This window comes from Kryptolebias marmoratus, linkage group LG14 (genome assembly GCF_001649575.2).
Source record: "Kryptolebias marmoratus isolate JLee-2015 linkage group LG14, ASM164957v2, whole genome shotgun sequence".
Taxonomy (NCBI): Eukaryota; Metazoa; Chordata; class Actinopteri; order Cyprinodontiformes; family Rivulidae; genus Kryptolebias; species Kryptolebias marmoratus.
The window spans coordinates 2790588-2809534 of record NC_051443.1 but is presented as its reverse complement, the minus strand read 5'-3'; the positions used below and the strand labels follow the sequence as shown (position 1 = coordinate 2809534).

The following is an 18947-nucleotide window of genomic DNA, read 5'->3' as shown; positions in this document are numbered from 1 at the left end:
GGGGGGCGGTAAGAGGCCTTGATAATGGATAGGGGGGCGCTGGCCCAAAAAAGGTTGAGAAACACTGACTTACATAGTTAAAGTTCAATGTTGACTATGAACTTTCTTGTAGCATTTTGTGCAGAAATACATTTACATAAGCTCTAATACTTGAATGCTGTTTTTGTCCGATTTTAGGCTATTTTTAATTTCTCTAAAAAAATGTCCCAAATTAAACAAACCTAAAAAAAAAATTTAGAAAAGAACAAAACAAATAAATAAAAGCAAACTAAAAGACAGAGTAGGATTTTCCATCGACCTAACAAGGAAAAAATGTACATTTAACAAAGTTAAATTGGGACTAATTTTTAGCATTTTTATTTTGAAGTGCACAACTGAGATAAAAGAGAGTAATAGTTCTTTTCACTCAGACTATCCAGACGATGAACTCACCTCTGCCTCTGCTTCAATCTTCTCCTCCTTCACCATCTTCTCTACCATGCGTTCAGCCAAGGGAAGGAACATGGTTTGGGCCAGTTTTTCATCTTTGGCTGAAATTGCCTTTAATAATAAAAAATTAAAATTAAAAAATGACTTTTTTTTAACTTCATTTCCAAGATAATGGCAATATTTAAAAAAAATACTATGGAAGTTTAATCATACCTGCATCACAAGACTCATGACAGACCAGAAGTAATAGGGATTTTTAGGAATAATTTTATATAAAGCCATTCCCGCCTGTGAAGTGTGTAGATACATTTGTTCACATCATCTGTGTTTTAGTTTGCTTATTAATCTAATTAATTACAAACAGAGCAAAAACAACTGTTAATTATGTGTTCTCACACCTGCTGCATCTTTTTGTACTCTCCCACACGAGCATAAGCCATGAAGAGGTGGGAGTGATACTCCTCGCTGAGAGGAACTTTTCTTACTGCAGCCTCGTACAACTTAGTGACCAACTCCGCTGCAAAGGACAGGAGCAACATGTAACTCACAGTCACTGAAGCGTAATATCACCCACCTGAAGCTGTCTTTGGACTATACTTACGACGATGCATCTCTCTGTACAATATTGTCAAAGCTTGAAGCGAGTTGTCATCAGTAGGCTCTAGAATGGCCACCTCCTGGGCCAAAGTAAAAGCTTCATCCTGCTTCCCTGTTCTTTGAAGGCCAATAGCCTTTAAGACCTAAATGTGAGGAAAAAGAAAAACACAGTTGTACATGTAAAGCTGTCAGCATCCGATATAACCATTTGACAGAATCAAACTATGTATACTCAAATGACCAGTCAAATCTGAGCACTACTGTCTTACTTGCTCTACTGTAATTATTTTTATCACTAACATGATTTTCTTTGTCTTTTTACAAGTAGAAACTACACTTGGACCCATCATTCTGTGTTTGTCTGCATCTCTTTCCTGTCCTCTCAAACTCCAGCCAGTCGAAGCAGATGGCTGCCCATTCTGAGCTTGGTTCTGTTAGAGGTTTATTCCTGTGAAAATGGAGTTTTTCCCTTTCCACTGTTGCAAATGTACTGCTTAGGATGTGAGAGTGCAACAAAGTGAAGATTCAACACAATCTGCTGGCTTCCTTAGATAACTTTTACTAACTGGCTTTTTGTAATATATGTGAATGTTTTTGTACAGTGCCCTTAAACGACTTTTGTTGTGACTTGGCGCCAAATAAATAAACTGAATTGAACTGAAAATCATTTCACAAATATTGAATATGTATGTCAAAGAAACTTCTACCTAAAAGCTTTGTATCTTATTCCTTCTTATAACAATTATCCCTCTTTGCAGATCTTGCAGTCACTTGCACATTTCGTAGCTCAGTTAATAGGTTACAAGGTCTAAAAATAAATCTACATTTTATTAAATTAGAGTTGAAGGCCTCAAAGACAACAAGCAGAAATAGACTTTGAGTAAACAAGTGTTTATTTATTCACCTTGGCACAATGTAGTTCCTTGTGTTTCTTCAGCAATTTATCTGCCTGTTGTATTGCCATTTTATTGTTGCCATTATCAAGGTAGTCTGGAAAAACAAAAAAATATAATTCAGACATTGAGATTCAACAATCACTAAAGGTTTTCCAAGGTGTAAATGACTGCTGTAAATCACATCTACTTTTTTTAAGAAAAACTAACTAACTGGATCATTGGAGCAACCTTTTTTTGTAACAAGTACCGTAACTGTAAAAGGTAGTAACAATATTAAGACTAATAAAAATAATTTAAAAAAGGCTCTGCGATGAACTGGTGACCTGCCAAGTGAACCCCACCTCTTGCCCAAAGACCACTGGAGATAGGCACCAGCTCCCCACAACACTGGACGGACACACAGTTAAACAAAGTGGACGACATCAAAATAATAATGTCAACGATTTCTAACCCCAAATATATCATCGATTGAACAACAAACATTGCTACAAAAGGAATTATGGACATGCAGGGTTTTCCCCAGTGTAAAAAAGCCTAGCGGGCTGCCAGGCTTTGCTGACCCAGCCGCCAGGCTTGTTTATTATAAGTACGTCATTTTTTTATTCACGTTTTTTCCTCACCCGCACCCCCAAAACCGCTACCTTCATCTACCTCACCGACAGTTACACAATCGCGCTGGGGCGGGAGACAGCATGATGTCGTGTCGTGCACTTTTTATAACTTGGCGTGTAGCGCACACGCTGCACTCCATTCAACCATCTGCTCTCTTTTTACCGTATTTCCACTGGTTACGTAGCGTACTGCCCCGTCCTTTCGGAGAATACTGCTCCGGCGAAAGCGCCAATTATAAAAACCTCCACCACGCGCTCAGGTCCGTGCGCTGTTTTTGCGGAGCCTTGCGGGACTCTGATGAGCCCTGAGGCCGAGCCTCCTTCAGCTACCTCTGGAGGTAGCACATCGTTGGAGCCACAGCAATAAACATGGAACGAGCGGGTTTAACCAAAAATGGTTAGTTGAGCCAAAATTCAGCGGGTGGCTTTACAAGACTGAATATGGTGAGCGTGTTTTGTACTTACTGAAAATATGACGCATGGTAATTTATCCTTGTTTAACAGTAAAACTATGCTATTAAATTCAGCATTAGATATGTTTTGTTTTGTTGTTACATGTAGTAATTCAACATGCAGCCTGTGCCACAAAAAGCACAGTACAGTATCTCTGTTTTTCAAAGTTCTCTGTTATTCATTGGGCTTGACGTGAGACGTGTGTTGGTGCTTTGTTTGCACTTTTTCATTTATGTGAATCAAATTTATTTGTAAATGTGGCTTAAATTAGGATTCAAATTATGCAATCAATTATTTATTATTATTTATTTATTTTAATTTTTTTTTTTTTTTAAGTATTTCAGAAGAGCCTTTTTGTAAAACTGTAGTTGTGTAAATTCTTGACACAAATATCTTGCAATATCACATAATAAATAGCCATATTTTCAACTTTCCTGTCAAATTTAAAAATGTATTTTTTACTAAATCACGGTTGGCCGGCGATCAGCTGGCAAATTGCCACCTACCACCAGGCTTAGCCTCTTTTCTGGGGGAAACCCTGGATATGACAACACAAAAAGATTATAGTCATCCAGTTTCCCTCATTTATGACTATTATTTTTCTCTTTTCCAACAATTGTAGCAAAAATATGCTAATAGGAATGTGTTTTTAATTTGATATAATTTTTGGAGATTATTTCAGGAACCCTATCCTGTTGTTTTGTGAGCCCAGCTTTGAGAACCACTGATTTATAAAGTCTGTAGACATTAATCGTGAGTAAATGTTGGATTTGAATACTCGTCAAGGAGTAATGACTAAGCAAAATGTGACACTGTACATCTGCAATATTCCAAAATTTTAAGAAACTCATTTTCTAGCTTTCACTTAATTATTTTATCTTGTTTTTCACCCAATCTACCTTTTTGTAGAATGCCAAAAAATTGTCATTATGAAGAACGGAGTTGTTAAATCATGTATCAACTGTGTTCTATGTTCTACCAATTTATTTAACATACTGTTAATTTAATTACAAACCAACAATTAGTAACTAAAATAAACTGTTACCAAGTAGAGCTGTCACTATAGTATGCAGCCTCTCCATCTGCTTAATGTTGTAGTATTACACACAGAGCTGTGTGTTCAGGACAGCTGGGTTCCTAAATTAACTGAGCATGGCAGTATGTTATGATTAAGTCATGCCTACTCTCTCCGTCCAAACTGTCATTTTAGGAGAAAAGGGACCAAAAGCAATGGGAGGAAGAAAACATTAAGATCGTGTTCACAGACAGCAGCGTCGAAGCTGTAGTTTTGTCCAAAACACATTTAATAAGACTGTGTAGAATATCTTCAGTTTTCAAACTAAATTCACTCGACACTTCTCAGTGAAATGTTACAGATTACCGACACCTGTTGGTTAATCTTACGCTATTACAAACCAAAAACAGTTACATGAAATGTCTGAATCTTTGTATACATGATCATGCCTACAAGCTGCACGAAAACGCACTGTAAAATCGCTACATGTGTTGTTTCACATGTTAATTCCGTTAACATGAAGCATTGTCCTGATGCTAACTGAAGCTAACGGGACACTCAGCTAAATACAAACTACCGCTTCAGACTGGAAGCTGTGATCCAAAATCAAATCAAACAAACATCCTGCAAGCTAAAACATGTCATTACATTGAACTGCAGTGAGTGCGTCCCCGTGTTGACACGCTGGTAGTTTGACACATTAGCCAGCTGAGCTAGCTGTCAAATAGAAAGCTAGCAAAAGGAGAAAACACTTCGACTCTGACAAGGAGCTAACTCTGGACGACATAAAAGTGTTTAAGATCTCCAACACGAACAGAAATATCTGTGTTTAATACAGAATTTAGTTCAGGTAACCACCGGAGGCAGTCTTGTCCCGCTCCGACTGTGTTAGGTCGGGTAAGGTGCACTGTCATCGGGCGCTGCGACCAGCAGAGTCCGCGGCTGAAGCCGGAGGGGCCGCAGGACCGCATTTAACCTCCAGCAGTGTTTATTTTAAACGTATAACCGCTTCAAACCACTTGCAAGTTTTATAAACATTCATACGCCTTGTTATTCATGTTCCCATTGAAAACTCACCGTATATAGGTCTGAGCCTCCTGTCGTTTGGATCTTGCACATGGCCTCGCGCCGCCATGGTGGAGTTTACCTGCTGGGTAAATTCTCGCGCATGCGTATACTGATCTGTATCAGGAGCGATTAAAGCGCAAAAGACCATAGACATAGGAGGAGTAAACGCCGTAGACACAATACGTCAGCGCGTCCGCCATATTGTGAGTGGCAAGCTCACCTTGGAGACCAGCACAAGTCTCCATGAAAACTAGGTTTTATTTAAAAAATTAAAATAAAAAAGACCAACGTTTACGGTCATTAGTTTCTGACGAATCGTTTCTCTAGCCAATATTATATATTGATTTTAGTCTTTTTAAATGCAGTCCCTGAGACAAAAATGAATGTCTGCAAATTAAAATTAGACACTACAACCACTACAAAACACAATGAAAGTTAAATGCACTTAAACTTGCCTGAAGCTGTACCAGAAATTCAGTTTAATTTAGTTATAACAAATTTCAATTTCAACTTGTGTTAATATTCTGTACAAACTATTTTTAGTATCCGAAAACTGTCATAAATCATGTTGACCCAATGAAGATGAAAAACCACAGAAACATGTAGACCTAGTTTCAATTTCAGCAAAACATCCTGATGAAATGCAAACTGGTATACCTTGTATTAACAAATGTATTTTCAGTAGACATGAACATGATGAAGAATGCTGCACCAACTCCCACCTGTATGGAAGTAAAGGAAATGGATGGACAGATGGATTAACATGATGAAGAAGGGGACAACACATTAAAATGTGATGCGATGTTGAATAGAAGAGTGTTGAGCTGCTAAGGCCCTGCTCTCAGTATCACAACACACCACACTGACATACAGCTTCACCTTTATCTGGACAAAAAAACTGTAAAATTTAAAACAAAGTAGTTTTCTGGGGACAGGCTAAAGCATTAAATTTATATTATGGATTGTGGATTACTTTTTAGAAATTGTGTGTGAAAAGGTAATTGTGTGTGGGTGTGAGTGTGTGTGTGTTTGTGTGTGTGTGCAAGTGTGATTTCATGTGTGTTTGAACTAAATAGGTTGTTCAATGTTTGTTTGACTGAACATGCATTCTTTCAAAAACATAAAAACACAATTTCTGCTATTGCTGCACTTCAAACACTTCAAAGAGGGAAAACAATCAAAATAGAAGTCATTGAATTGAGAACATATGGAGTTAAAAATAGCAGATTTTACAGCTTTTCTTCAAAATCAAAGCTTGAAATTACAGAATGCATGATTTTATTTTGTATTTGCGGTGAAAAACACATGGTTTGAATGTCACTCAATAGAGCATTTTTGTCCTCAAGAGGCCTATAAGGGAAGTTTGTTCAAATCTGACCCTGTGCAAAAACTAAGGATGAAAGTCCAAATAAAAGAGGAGGGTTGAATGTAGAGCTGGCAATTCCACGACACAAAACTGTCTTTTGGTGAAATTTAATATTCTAACAAATTAATTTATTTAGTGTGGGATCAGGCAAAGCAATAAAGTTATAAAATTATTTCATAAAGTTAATTTGTAGTTCTAAACATATTTTGAGTGTTTTTTACTCATTTTTTGTCTTGCCACCATTGATATTCCTCTCTCCTACAGCCTGATCAATATCACCAAATATGCTAATACGTCATCTATAACTTCTAGCAGCTCAAAATCTCACTCCAAGCTCAGATCAAAACTAGAATCCTGGAAAAAATTGTGGATCAGTTCATAAAACATACCAGAGGCAACACAGCCGTCATCAAGAATTAACAAAAATGGTGACTGACAGACCAACAATTCAATATTTGTTATGATAAAGACTACTGTGGTACTATGTTTTAAAGGATGTATCAGAATGTTTTTGAATTTATATGTGGTCCATGATTTTCTTTTATTTGAGCATTTTTGCTATAGTTATGGTGGTTAGGATTCTTTCATGATGTGTTGTTAGTAAAACGTTTGATTTAACCTACAACTATATTTGTCTCATTAAAAGCCAGTCCAGTTTTGATCATTAATATCAGGTTGAGATTAAGGAATGAAATAGCCTTGCTGATAAATTGGTAGGCTACGTTATTGTTTACTGATACTGACATTCAGCACTGCGGATAGTTCCAGTCACACTTATAGGTCTATATGGTTACGGTATGCTATTCAATCCAGGCTGTGATTTTGGATTATGGATTTTGTTTTCTCTTTGTCTTCATCTGAGCTGTCTGCATTAGGTTACAATGACATCAACTCCTTGTATGCATCACCAGTGTGTAGACTGTGTGTGTTTGTTAAAGAGTGAGTACGCGTGCATCACATGTGTTTGCGGGCACACGTGCGCAGGGAAGAGCGCACATGTGTGTTCAAAGTGGCTGCTGTTATTAATTGATATAATGTGCACGCATCAAAATAGCAACAAGTCATGCAAGCACAGTGAGCACCCACCAGCAGAAACATAAATTGGTGCCCCTGCTGATGCACAATGTAATTCTTGATACTGCCTCTGACATCACAATCATATATGCTGCATCTCGTTGTGAACTGTGCAAACAGAAAACCGAAACTCCAACACTAGAAATATGTCTTTATTCTTCAGTGAACCTAACTCTATCTTCAGTGGCACTATTGTAGATCACCATTTGTTCAGTGTAATGTGTTATTTTCCACAAACAGTAAGCATAGTTTTCTGGATGGCTAGTTACTGTGCCAAGTATCAGGATAGGTGATGATGGAGACGAACCCAGACTCATAATAAAAAGATTTATTTAATTTAATTTATTTATTTAAAAAGAAACTAATTTATTTAACAAAAACAATAAGCAAAACAAAGGGCTGTCGATGCAGCAACACAAAACAAAAACTAACTTCAAGAACTCAAATAGGAACCAAACAACCAAGACAGGACCAGGAACATTCAGAAACAAACAATGAACCAGCAGAGAAGTGGAGTAAATGACCAGGTTTTAAACACAGAGGATCAAGAGTAAGTGGCCACAGGTGTGTGATAATCATTGCTGACAGGTGGAGGTGGGCGTGGCAGACAACCAAGTGTAGACTGAGGGAGAATGGAAAAACACAGGAAACAGAGAAAGCACAAAAATGAAACCAACAAAGATAACAAACAAAACCAAGAAAAACACAAAGAAAAACCCCAAAACCTCACACCAAAATTCTTTGACCACAAGTTTACAAAAGAAGAAGAAAAAGAAGCTAACGCAGTGCTGGTAGTCTTTCACCTTCAAGCTCCTACTCTGTGTTTAAGGATCTAAATTAATCCTAACAAAGGTTTCTCTCTTGTAGCTGGCGCTGATGTGTAGGTTTCAGAAGCTGAAGGAATGGTGAAAGCAATTGTCCTGGCATATACAAGTAAGGGCCTTCAGGCATCTCTAGGTCTGCATGTCCACTCCACTCATGGCCTGACTGTGTCCTGGATCCTTTTGAAAGGGGTCTATATTCAGGACATATGTGCAGGGGTGAGTTAATCCTCTCAAATCACTTTAGTTCAGTTTTAAAAGTTGGATGTCTCTGTTCCAAGTGTGTCCTCTGCTGTGTTAAACCCTGGGCCTTTGCTGGAACAGGGGGGCACTTTTTGAGTGTTGGTGGATAAGCTGTCTGGCAATACAGGAGTCTCCATATCCCATAGTGAGACATCAAAATTAATGCGATGAATGAGAACTTTAGGTTACTTGCATAACCCCTGTTCTTAGAGTAGCTTGAGTGAGATGTCTCACCAGAAAACCCTTCTTGCTGTGGTAAAGCGAAAAGAGGTGCTTATTTTGAATGATGCTGCATCATAGCGTAAGCTACTTAAAGGGTAGGTGACGCAGATAAAAGCTTCTAAGGAATACGCAGAGTATTCTATAGTGAGACATCTCTCTCATGCTACTCTTAGAACTGAGGTTACGCAAGTAACCTAAATTTTATGAGTGTGTGTAGGTTTGTGTTCCATCTTCACGCATTTCTGTTTGTGTTCTGTCTTAATGTGTTTGTGTTCTGATTTGTGTTTCAGGAGGAGGCATCGTTTACAAAGGCTGCTATAGATAAGGTGCAAAGCAGTTACATGCGCTCACTCCAGGAGGTGGCAGATCTGCTTAGAAAAAGAGCAGAAACTTTAAAGAACCTTAAAATCTGAACATTACCATACACCCCAGACTGAAGAGGACTGTGTACCCCATCGTCACATCCCCCTTTGCTAACCTGTTGTGTTCTTGTTGTGTTCTGTTGTTTCTCACTTGCTCTGTCTAGATTTGTTTTTTTCTTTTTTCTTCACATTGACACAAACCTCTGGAACATCTGCAGCTCCTAGAGGATAGAAGCCTGTAAGTAAACTCATAAATTTATACAGCTGTATTAAAGACAAATTGAGCTCTTTTAAAGAATTATGATAGATCAATTTAGGAAGACTGAATTCAGTTTTAGAACCTAGTAAATTACTGTACATAATAAAGAAAAGACACAATGTTTGTTGGTGACTTTAAGAACAATCACAGTAACCATGAGACATGCCTTCATCACTGAGGAGGAACATTTTTCTCTGTTTCTCTGCTGAAAAAGCAAACGGGCAGAATATTTCTGGTGAATGTTTAGGAAATACAAACATGGCTGCCAGCAGACATTTCCTTCCTCCAAATCATTTTGCTTTTCTTGTTTTTGGTTTTGAGTATTTTGTGTGATGCTTTAAACCACCCTGTAGTTGGTTATTATATTGTTTACCCTCTTAACCTCTTCTTAGTGGTAAACAAACTCAACAAACTCGTTGAGGAATCTTGGGTTCATTAGAGGCTGGACTGATTATAATTATGGCCTGCTGCCAAAGGGTTAGGTCTGTGCATGTTTATTCTCTGAATGGCAAAATTAAACTGAACATGATGCTTTCAGAAAATAATCATTAGATGTCCATCTACAACTTTTTACCGTTTGGCATCAACCCAATTCAAGATGTCCCCATGTGTGTGGTGACAAATGAAGAAAAAGAAAAAAAATCCTTGGATGTTATGTTTTTAGTATGTGGGACAACTTTTCTGTCCCAAATCAGTTGTGTTTTGCAGACAAATGTTGGACCTAACTAAATTAAATCTGAGGGCAGTCTTTTAATACGTTGTCTGCATAGACTTGTTTTTAAAAGCAGCTGCTGTAGAACATTCTTCCCATCTTTTTTCTTTTGTTTGTTTGTTTGTTTGTTTTGGTCATAACCCCCTTTAGTCACCCTCCTCTTTCATCTAAAATACCAAACTTAAATCTTCTTGTGCTTTTATAGTTGCACAGTTACAGACCTCATAGTTTAAAAAGAAGGAAACAATAACCCCCACCTCCACACTCACTGTAAGTTGAGACTGTTGGTCCAGTTGATTGCATATCAGATTTTAAATGCCTTTTTTATAGCAGGCAGGTCCATGTCTTTGTGGCTGCAGAGATGTTTCTATGGGTTGAGGTTCAGAATGATGGCTGACAATCTGGAGTGTTGTCTCATTGTCCCCTTTGTTAGAAAACACTGGAATGTCAGGGTTTTTTTGTTGTTGTTGTTGGAATTGGGGGTTATGTATCTGTGTAGTGGTTCCTCTACTTCATTTTTCCGTTTTGCGGTTTCCCACCAGAGGGCACAGTGGAGCTGCAGGTCTCCACTGGAGGGCGGATCTCTGTATATGTGCTGCTGCACTTCTGCAAATCATCAGGCTCATCAAGCCAGAGGTTAAGAGGAGCTGGCTGCCAATCTTTTGTCACCTGAGTGTTAACCATTGTGGTAAAACTCTGAGCCCTCTGACTTTCTGCTTTGAGATTTTCTCATTCACCTTAACTTAGAATTTTATGATCTCCTTGTGCTTCTTTAAAGGTTTCCTCAATTCAAGTTCTTTGTGTGGGATTGTCTTTAACCCACGACTAGCACCACAAGGCTCCTCTTCCTCCACCTTCATCCTCCTGAGTGCAACCTGTCCACCCTCCAACATCAGGCATATACCTAAAACCACAACACAGAAGATGTTTCTATGGGTTGAGGTTCAGAATGGTGGCTGACAATCTGAGGACTGTTTCAGAAAACCAGGATAGCAGATTAAACTGGGATTTTCTGGATATCCTGGCTGAAATAAGCTTTGATTTGGTTTCACAAAAGCAGTAGCACATAAATTACCATGGCAATTTATCCTGTACAGCTAGCCTGCTCCAGACCAAGCTAACAGCCAGGCTTAGTTAAGGTGCTTTATCTGTTTAGTCAGCAGTCACACCGATCAGAAACCATTGTGTTTTGTCCATGATTCTGTTTTCTTATCTGTCTGTTTTGGACTTCTTCTTTTTTTTTTTAAATCACTGTTTCATTTTAACATTCAGTAAAGTACTATTATTATTTTAACATTATGATGGTTATCATTATCAATTTTGTAATTATCCATGTGGGCGTTGTTACTGTTCAATTATGTTTTGGAAGACTGCTGTTATTTTGAGTTTGACAGAAAGGTCTTTAATAGACTATTGCATGTATTGAGAGGATTAGAGGAATGACTGATAAAGAAGCTAAGGTATTGTCAATCAACCATCTCCAGTGCCAAGCCACCTCCTTCATACCTCTCACCACAGGAAAGAAAAGCTGTAACATCGCTCAGCTGGGACCAAAACATCACCATTTTACCAGCTGACAAAGGAAGATGCACAGTAGTCCTCAACACTTCTGAGTATCAGGAAAAAATATTTACATTACTAAATGACAGCACCACCTATGAGACCCTGAAGAGGGACCCAACCAGTACCTACAAAAAGAAGGTCAGATTACTTGCAAAAAACTTAAAAAGAACAAAACTATCAATCAATCGTTGTACTACAGATTATACCAGGGGGAAGCCACTCCCTGCCATTATTTACTCCCCAAAATACACAAAGAAGGAACACCACTCAGACCCATCGTCAGCAGCATTAACTCAGTGACACATAATATTGCAAAACATCTGGCTGGTATCTTGTTGGAAACACACCCCATCACATCGAGAACTCCATTGACTTTGCCAACAAAATTCATCATTTGAAGCTAGTTACAGGAGAAACTCTGGTATCATTTGATGTAACTTCTCTTTTCACTTGCATGCCTACATCAGAAGCAGTGGAACCCATCAGAAAACCACTCCTACAAGACCATGATTTGAACAACAGGACCAACTTCACTCCAGATCAGATCTGCACCCTGCTGGACCTCTGCCTTTCCCCCACTTATTTCAAGTATAATGACAGAAGCATGGTTGTGCCATGGGATCTCCATTGTCACCGATTGTGGCTAATCTCTATATGGAGGAAGTGGAAGTGCTGTAAACAAAACCTACTCCACGATTCAACCCGCCTCTTGGCCCAATTTAATATAGGATTATGTGTCTTTAACCAAGGAAAACCGAAAATCAACTGGGGAATGGAGGCATCGAAGATGAAAAACTCACTAACCTCATGATGGTTTCCAGAGACAATGACATGCAGGTTAGTGACTTTGCAACGGATCTGAGTTAAAGTTTGCCCAGTGACTCCGGCAACAGAACAAGGATTTTCCAACTGAACCGTGGGTAAACCGAGTTGTTCCACGAGATTGTGGGAAACAAGATTTATTTCCGAACCAGAGTCAATCATAGCCGAAATAGGGAGTCTAGTAGACTCAAAAATAATAAGTGCAGGTAAAGAGAGTAAAAAGTCAGGGGAAATCTTGTGTTTACCCAGCAATATTCCCTGCTCTACTGACGGGCGGACCCGTTACCCCGGGACGGACAGGTAGCGACAGAATGTCCCTGCTTACTGCAATAGATGCATGCCTTAGCGGTAAAACGCCTCTGCCTTTCCTCAGATGACAGACAGGTTCGACCCACCTGGGAACACCCGGGAAGGAAAAAGAACAGAAACACATTTAAAAAGCTCTCCAAACATGTGGATATCCCAACTAGGCTTTTGTCAAGTCAGCTAGGAAATCTACTAAACACACCACGGAACAGAACAAGGAGAGGAACAGAGGAAAAAACATTGTCATTCCTTATGTTGCTGGAGTATCCAAGAAACTCAAAAGGATTTTCTCCAAAGACAACATCCCAGTAAATTTTAAACCCAACAGGACTCTCAAGCAGAGGCTGGTCCACCCTAAGGACAAAAAACCTCTCCACAGACGCATGGCTCAACACAGGAGAGCCACCTCTTCTGGACAAGACTCAGCTGTTTACCTACACCTCAAGGATAAGGGACACTCTTTTGTATAATATTAATATTTTGGACCGAGAAGACCGATGGTTTGAGAGGGTGGTAAAAGAAGACATCGATGTCAAAAGAGAGAAACCAACATTAAACAGAGGAGGAGGTCTCAGATTTCAGCTTTCAAAAACATATAATGGAACTTTAGGCCTGATACCCAGTTAGTTTCACGTTCGCGCCTACGGCCGGTGTTCTGACGATCTGTGCTTTCTTGTCAGATTTTCCTACTGTAGCACGGCTAAACAGCTATGTCTAACGGTCGGTGCTACCGAAAGAGGTGTTGTTCAGCTTGTAGGGCACCACAACTGCTTCCACCCACCTCCATCATCATCATCATATGAAATAACTTTTTGTCACAACAGAAAATAGTGGCAGGTAAAATATTTGAGTGGCTGGTAAAAGATTTTGTCCACCAGCCACAGTGGCTGGTGGACAAAATTTGTAATTTCCACCCCTGTTTCATCCGCTTGTATTCACAATCTCGTTCTTTCCGTCACTACCCAAAGCTCCTGACCATAGATGATGGTAGGAACGTAGATCGACCGGTAAATCGAAAGCTTCGCCTTTTGACTCAGCTCTCTCTTTACCACGACAGACCGGTACAGCGCCCGCTTCACTGCAGACGCTGCACTAATCCGCCTATGGATCTGCCGCTCCATTTTTCCATCATTTCCTTTTCAATATATCTACTAAATTAAATACTTCTTTATTTTTTCTAAATTCCTCTAACATTAATCTTGTTTCTTTCTCATACTTTCTACACTCTAAAATAACATGCTCTATTGTCTCCCTTCTCCCACAATGTTGACAATTTCCTGTATTTATTTTGACTAGTGAGATATTAAGACCAGTATGTCCAAATCTTAATCTATTTAATAGTTTTTCCTCTTTTCTATTTCCTCCTCCTATTCTCATTTCTCCTACTCACTTTTGAATGCTATAATACCACCTTCCTCTATTATCTTCAGCCCATTTTTTTGCCACTTCTCCCTCAATTTTTGTTTGATTATACTTTTTGCTTCTGATTTATTAATATTCACCATAAAGTTAACATACTTGCCAACATTTGGGAATGTCAATGTGGGACAATATAGTGAAAAGCTTTAAAAATAAATCCTTTGGTATTAAGTGGCTGTTTCTACACTTCCAGCTAACATTATACCAACCTGTCTCCTTCTCCTGTCTGTCCTGATTCTTTCTCTCCATCCTCTCAGCTGTTAGATTGTAAATACTGATCAGTAAACAGTTCTAACTTGTTATTTATTGGTAATTACTGGCTTTAGCTAACCTGAACATTTCCAGGCCTCCTCTTGATGCTCAGACAGAACTTCCTGCTGTCTTTCAACCACTTTGAAAAGCTTTCTTTCTTGCCTACATCTTTATCTTTATGCGTCTCCATCTTTAGCTCTCTGTCATCAGATGACAACACAGATGACAACACAGATGACAACACGACTCACACGAAAACAATCGCGCTCCCGCGCGTGCTCGAGCAAGCTGGCGTTCCTTTGCAGCCTTGACCTTCAGCGATCCCCTGCACTCAATCCTCCACGAGCTGGCATTCTACGGCGGCCTCGACCTCTAGCGATCATCAACGCTCGGCCCTCTGCTTTCATCACCAGACATGGACAACTCTGCACCTTACCACCATGGACAATCCACCGGAGCTGGGTGCTCTGTTTCACGACTCAGCTGCGCTACTGTCACCCTGGCTTCCGGGTTTCGTAGCATGCCTCTTTACCCTGGTTTTTCTCTGCTCAAACTGCCGTGCCTTAGCTCCTTCTGGTCCACTAACCAGCTTGTCTCTCACCCTCATCTCTAATAATCTGCTCCTTTTATTTCCCTATTCTGTCTTTCATGTTACTGCAGCTGATGTGGAACACCTGTGTAACCAGTCAGTAGGCATTTCTGGTTGTGTTATTGGCAGCACTCAAACAAAATGCACAAAAGAAAAATCATAAACATGCAGCACAAACTCAAATAAATACAAACCACAAACTTAAATAGATCCAAAATAACACAGGAAATATTAAAATGAAACATGCAAGTGTGGGGGTTTTGGATTTTTGCTTTGTTTTGGTCTTGTTTAATTTTTGATTGGTTTTGTTTATCTTTTTGGTTTGTTCTGTTTGGGTTCTGTCTTTGTCTCTCATGTTCATGTTTCATTCACTCTTCCTCAGTCACTCCCTCAGTTCCTCTGCCATGCCCATCTCCACCTGCCCGTGATTATCCCCACACACCTGAGTCCACTTTCATCATCATCCTCTGTGTTTAAAACCCGGTCATTTTCTTCCATACTCCACTGGTTCATTGTTGTTTGTTTGTTGCTTGTTGGTTGTTGTTTGTTTGTTTCTGTCCTGCCCGTTCCTGGTCCTGTGGTTTCCTATGCCTGTTCGTATTTCTGTTCTCATTTTAGTTTTTATTTTATGTTTTTATTTGTTTTCTGCCACGTCAGCTTTTTGTTTTGTTTATTCTTTAGTTTAATAAATTAGATTCTTTTTTAAAATGAGTCTGCGCTCTGGGTTCGTCTCTGTCATCTCCACAGCACATGACAGCAAGAAACAAGAAAAAGGCCATATTGCCACATCACCATCACCAGAGATCACAATAACAGAAAACTGTGCTGTAAGTTTAATCTGCACACTCAAATGTTTTCAATCGGGGCTCAAAATGTTTAACTGTCAAATGCACAAGGCCCCAATGAAATGTGCAAGGAAATAAATTAATATATCACTCTACAGGCTGTGGTGAGGGTGGTTTTTCTGGGGTTTGTGTTTGTGTTGTGAGTACTTCCTGGTAGGCGTGGCCAGACGACTGATTGACATCTCGTCAACTCTCCCTCCTCACCTGCAAGTGATCTGACTAATGGCAAGGACAGGTGTATTTAAGGCGGTGGCAGAGACCAGACCAGCGCTGGAGCATTACCTGCTTGTGGTAAAGTCGCTGAGCCTCTGTACAAATAAGATTTGTTATTCCGAGTTTGACTAACTCTGTCTCGCTGTGTGCCTCAGGAATTACCTTCTGCCTCGTGGATCCAGTCTGGTTTTCGTTTTCCCTGAGACCTCTGCTAACGCTCATACTCCTGCCTCCCGTGCCTGTCTGTCTGCTTCACTATACCCTCTGGGAGGAATACTCACCACTGGAAGGATTCTCACCCTGGAACCCGAACTCACCACTGCTTGCTTCTCCAAGTGTTGGACCCGCCGCCCTGTCGTAAGGACTTTAAATTCCAACCATTACTTGCCCTTCGCAGGTTCCTCGTGTTTTCACTCCGCCATACTTACCGTGTGTTTCGCTTTTTCAGATCCCGACGTTCATCCTGTAAATTTTTCCTGCACTGTAAATAAAGCACTTCCCGGTACACTCCTAGTTTCCTGTGTCTGTTTGCTGCCGGACTGTTCCAAAAATCTTCCCTGGTTTATGACATTATGGCAACTCTTTTCCCATGTGTCATTTTAAATAATAATATTTATTTGAAAGTTCCCATTTTTTTTTCTTCCTATATGTATTTTGTGAAGCAATGTTTAAAATTATTTTGTGTATGAGTGAAATGTGTTTGTTTGTTTTTTGTTGTTGTTGTTTTTGTAATTGTAAACCTCTTTCTATGATATTGATGAAAAATCTTTTATACTGTTTGCATTTTTACTGACTAGCCTTTTCTTTTTTGTCGTGATCTGCAAAGTATTGTCTTATTAGCATATAGATTATGTGCAAAAAGTTTAAATTGTTCTTGGAGCTAAGAAAATGACCTAAAGGGATATTTAAGTCATTTTTGAGGGATTGTTCTGTGAAATAGTTATGAGTAGTTAGTACATTATCAGGCATGTCATGAGTCATAGAGCACAGAGTATGGAGAAAGAGGCTGAAGTCTTCATCCAGGCTAATGTAATGGTTAGCCAACTGAGGACCTTCCGTGGGTTGGGTAAAGTTTTAGATTGACTAGACTCACTGATCAGGTGGAATGATAGATTTGCAGCCTCAGCATCATTGGCAAAGGCAGTCCATTCATGTTTAGCACACATACATTTGCACAGTAATACAGACAAATGCAAACTCACTAAACAGTGTCATGCAAACGTGTAGAGGTTTAATATTACTTTTCTTTTACACCAGTCTATTGTTTTTGAGAAGAAATTGTTTTATAAGCCTGAAAAATGATTATTTGGCTGGTTGTAAGCTTAGCCTGGATGAAGACCTGTGCTTCTTTTCCCACCCTCTGTGCTTTATGACTAATGTTACAGCTAATACCATATTATGTATTGATAACTGTCAGAAAAAACATCATTTTAAATTTGTAATTTGGATAAATTCTAGCATTGTCTCCAATTGTAAAATTTTTGTCCTGTATTTGCCTTATTTTCAATGGGACAGGATCAGTAGAAGGCTATTTATCAGACTCCGGTCAACAACGAACAATGTAACACATGATAAAAAAACAAAATCATATGTAATATGGTGTAAACAGTGTGTGTCCTGTACTCTGGGTGTGTCAAAGCTATTTTAAACAAGCATACAGGAGCAGACTGAAAGCTTTGCTGCTCCTCAGGTGCTTAATAATTAAGTTCATGCTGCTAACAGAGTGCTTGTGGTGGAGGAAGTCAAGCAACAGCTGAGAGTGTGTGTTTGAATTAGTGTCTGCAGTTATGTCTGTGTATTCAGAGGGTTTAATAACTCAGAATATGCCCTTATTACCATACAGCATACTTGTTACAATGTCTGAAAAATATTCCCTCGTGTTCATGACCATATCTTGGTGATAAAGGATAAGGTGAAATTTGCCACCTCACACTATCAGGGTGTGCACCATAAAAGTCTGGGATACTGATTATGTTCCTGACATGAAGGAAGTCCCACGGCGCATCAGGATGGGAGCTCCCAGAAGCCTTTGTGTTGACATTAATGTTTTAGCTTGTATGGGCCTGTTTAACATGGGTACTGATCCTTGAATGATGCTGAACTGGAAAGCAGCCATGGGCAACAGCATGTCAGACATCAGGCTGCTGGTCTTCAGGTACAACAGTGCCACAAACAAGTGTTGAATAAGACCCACTGGGACCCAAAGCTACATACGCTAACATTGCCCTGATGCTGTTAAATGACTGTCGAACATCAAAACTCAACTGTGCGCCTGAACTGCTAAGATTTGACTATTGGGTTTTCAAGTTGCACAAATATGTATTCTTTCAAGGTTAAGTTACTTAATATCACCTACTGTCAAAAGGTGAAAGTGGACGATAATGTTTTTGCCCATGTCTGGGGTGCATGGGTTCATGTGTCTGTAGGTTTGCAAAATATCTGTTGAACCACTGGACTCATATTAATTAAACTGTCAGGGAAAATATATTGAATGTACCTCTACAACTGATTCACTTTTGGAGTCAACCCAATTCAAGATGATTGCCACAGCTAACTGACCTTAAAACACACACACACACACACACACACAAACTACAACAGATATTGACCTAAGATTTGGTGTGGTAGTAGTTGGAAGTGATTTAGAGCACTAACAGATTGCACAAGATCTTTATTTCAAATCTTACCTTTAACTATCTGGAGTCAACTCTGTCTAATCAGTATTAGCCAACACAAAACTGAATATAATTCAGACAGTTTTACAATTGTTAAGCAAAGGTTTTATGTGGTGGTTGCTGACAGTCATTCAC

General features: G+C 39.3%; 1 protein-coding gene across 1 annotated transcript in view; it reads right to left on the bottom strand.

Moving 5' to 3' along the window:
- naa25 (N-alpha-acetyltransferase 25, NatB auxiliary subunit) overlaps positions 1–5186 on the bottom strand; it is a 43767-nt gene extending 38581 nt beyond the window's left edge. Inside the window, exons 1-6 of the mRNA XM_017435054.3 lie at positions 5079–5186; positions 1931–2016; positions 1031–1169; positions 828–946; positions 643–717; positions 433–540 (exon numbers count right to left, since the gene is read on the bottom strand). Coding sequence (XP_017290543.1) covers positions 433–540; positions 643–717; positions 828–946; positions 1031–1169; positions 1931–2016; positions 5079–5136 — 585 coding nt within the window. The 5' untranslated portion in view covers positions 5137–5186. The remainder of the gene's footprint in view (positions 1–432; positions 541–642; positions 718–827; positions 947–1030; positions 1170–1930; positions 2017–5078) is intronic.
- Positions 5187–18947: the final 13761 nt, after the last annotated feature.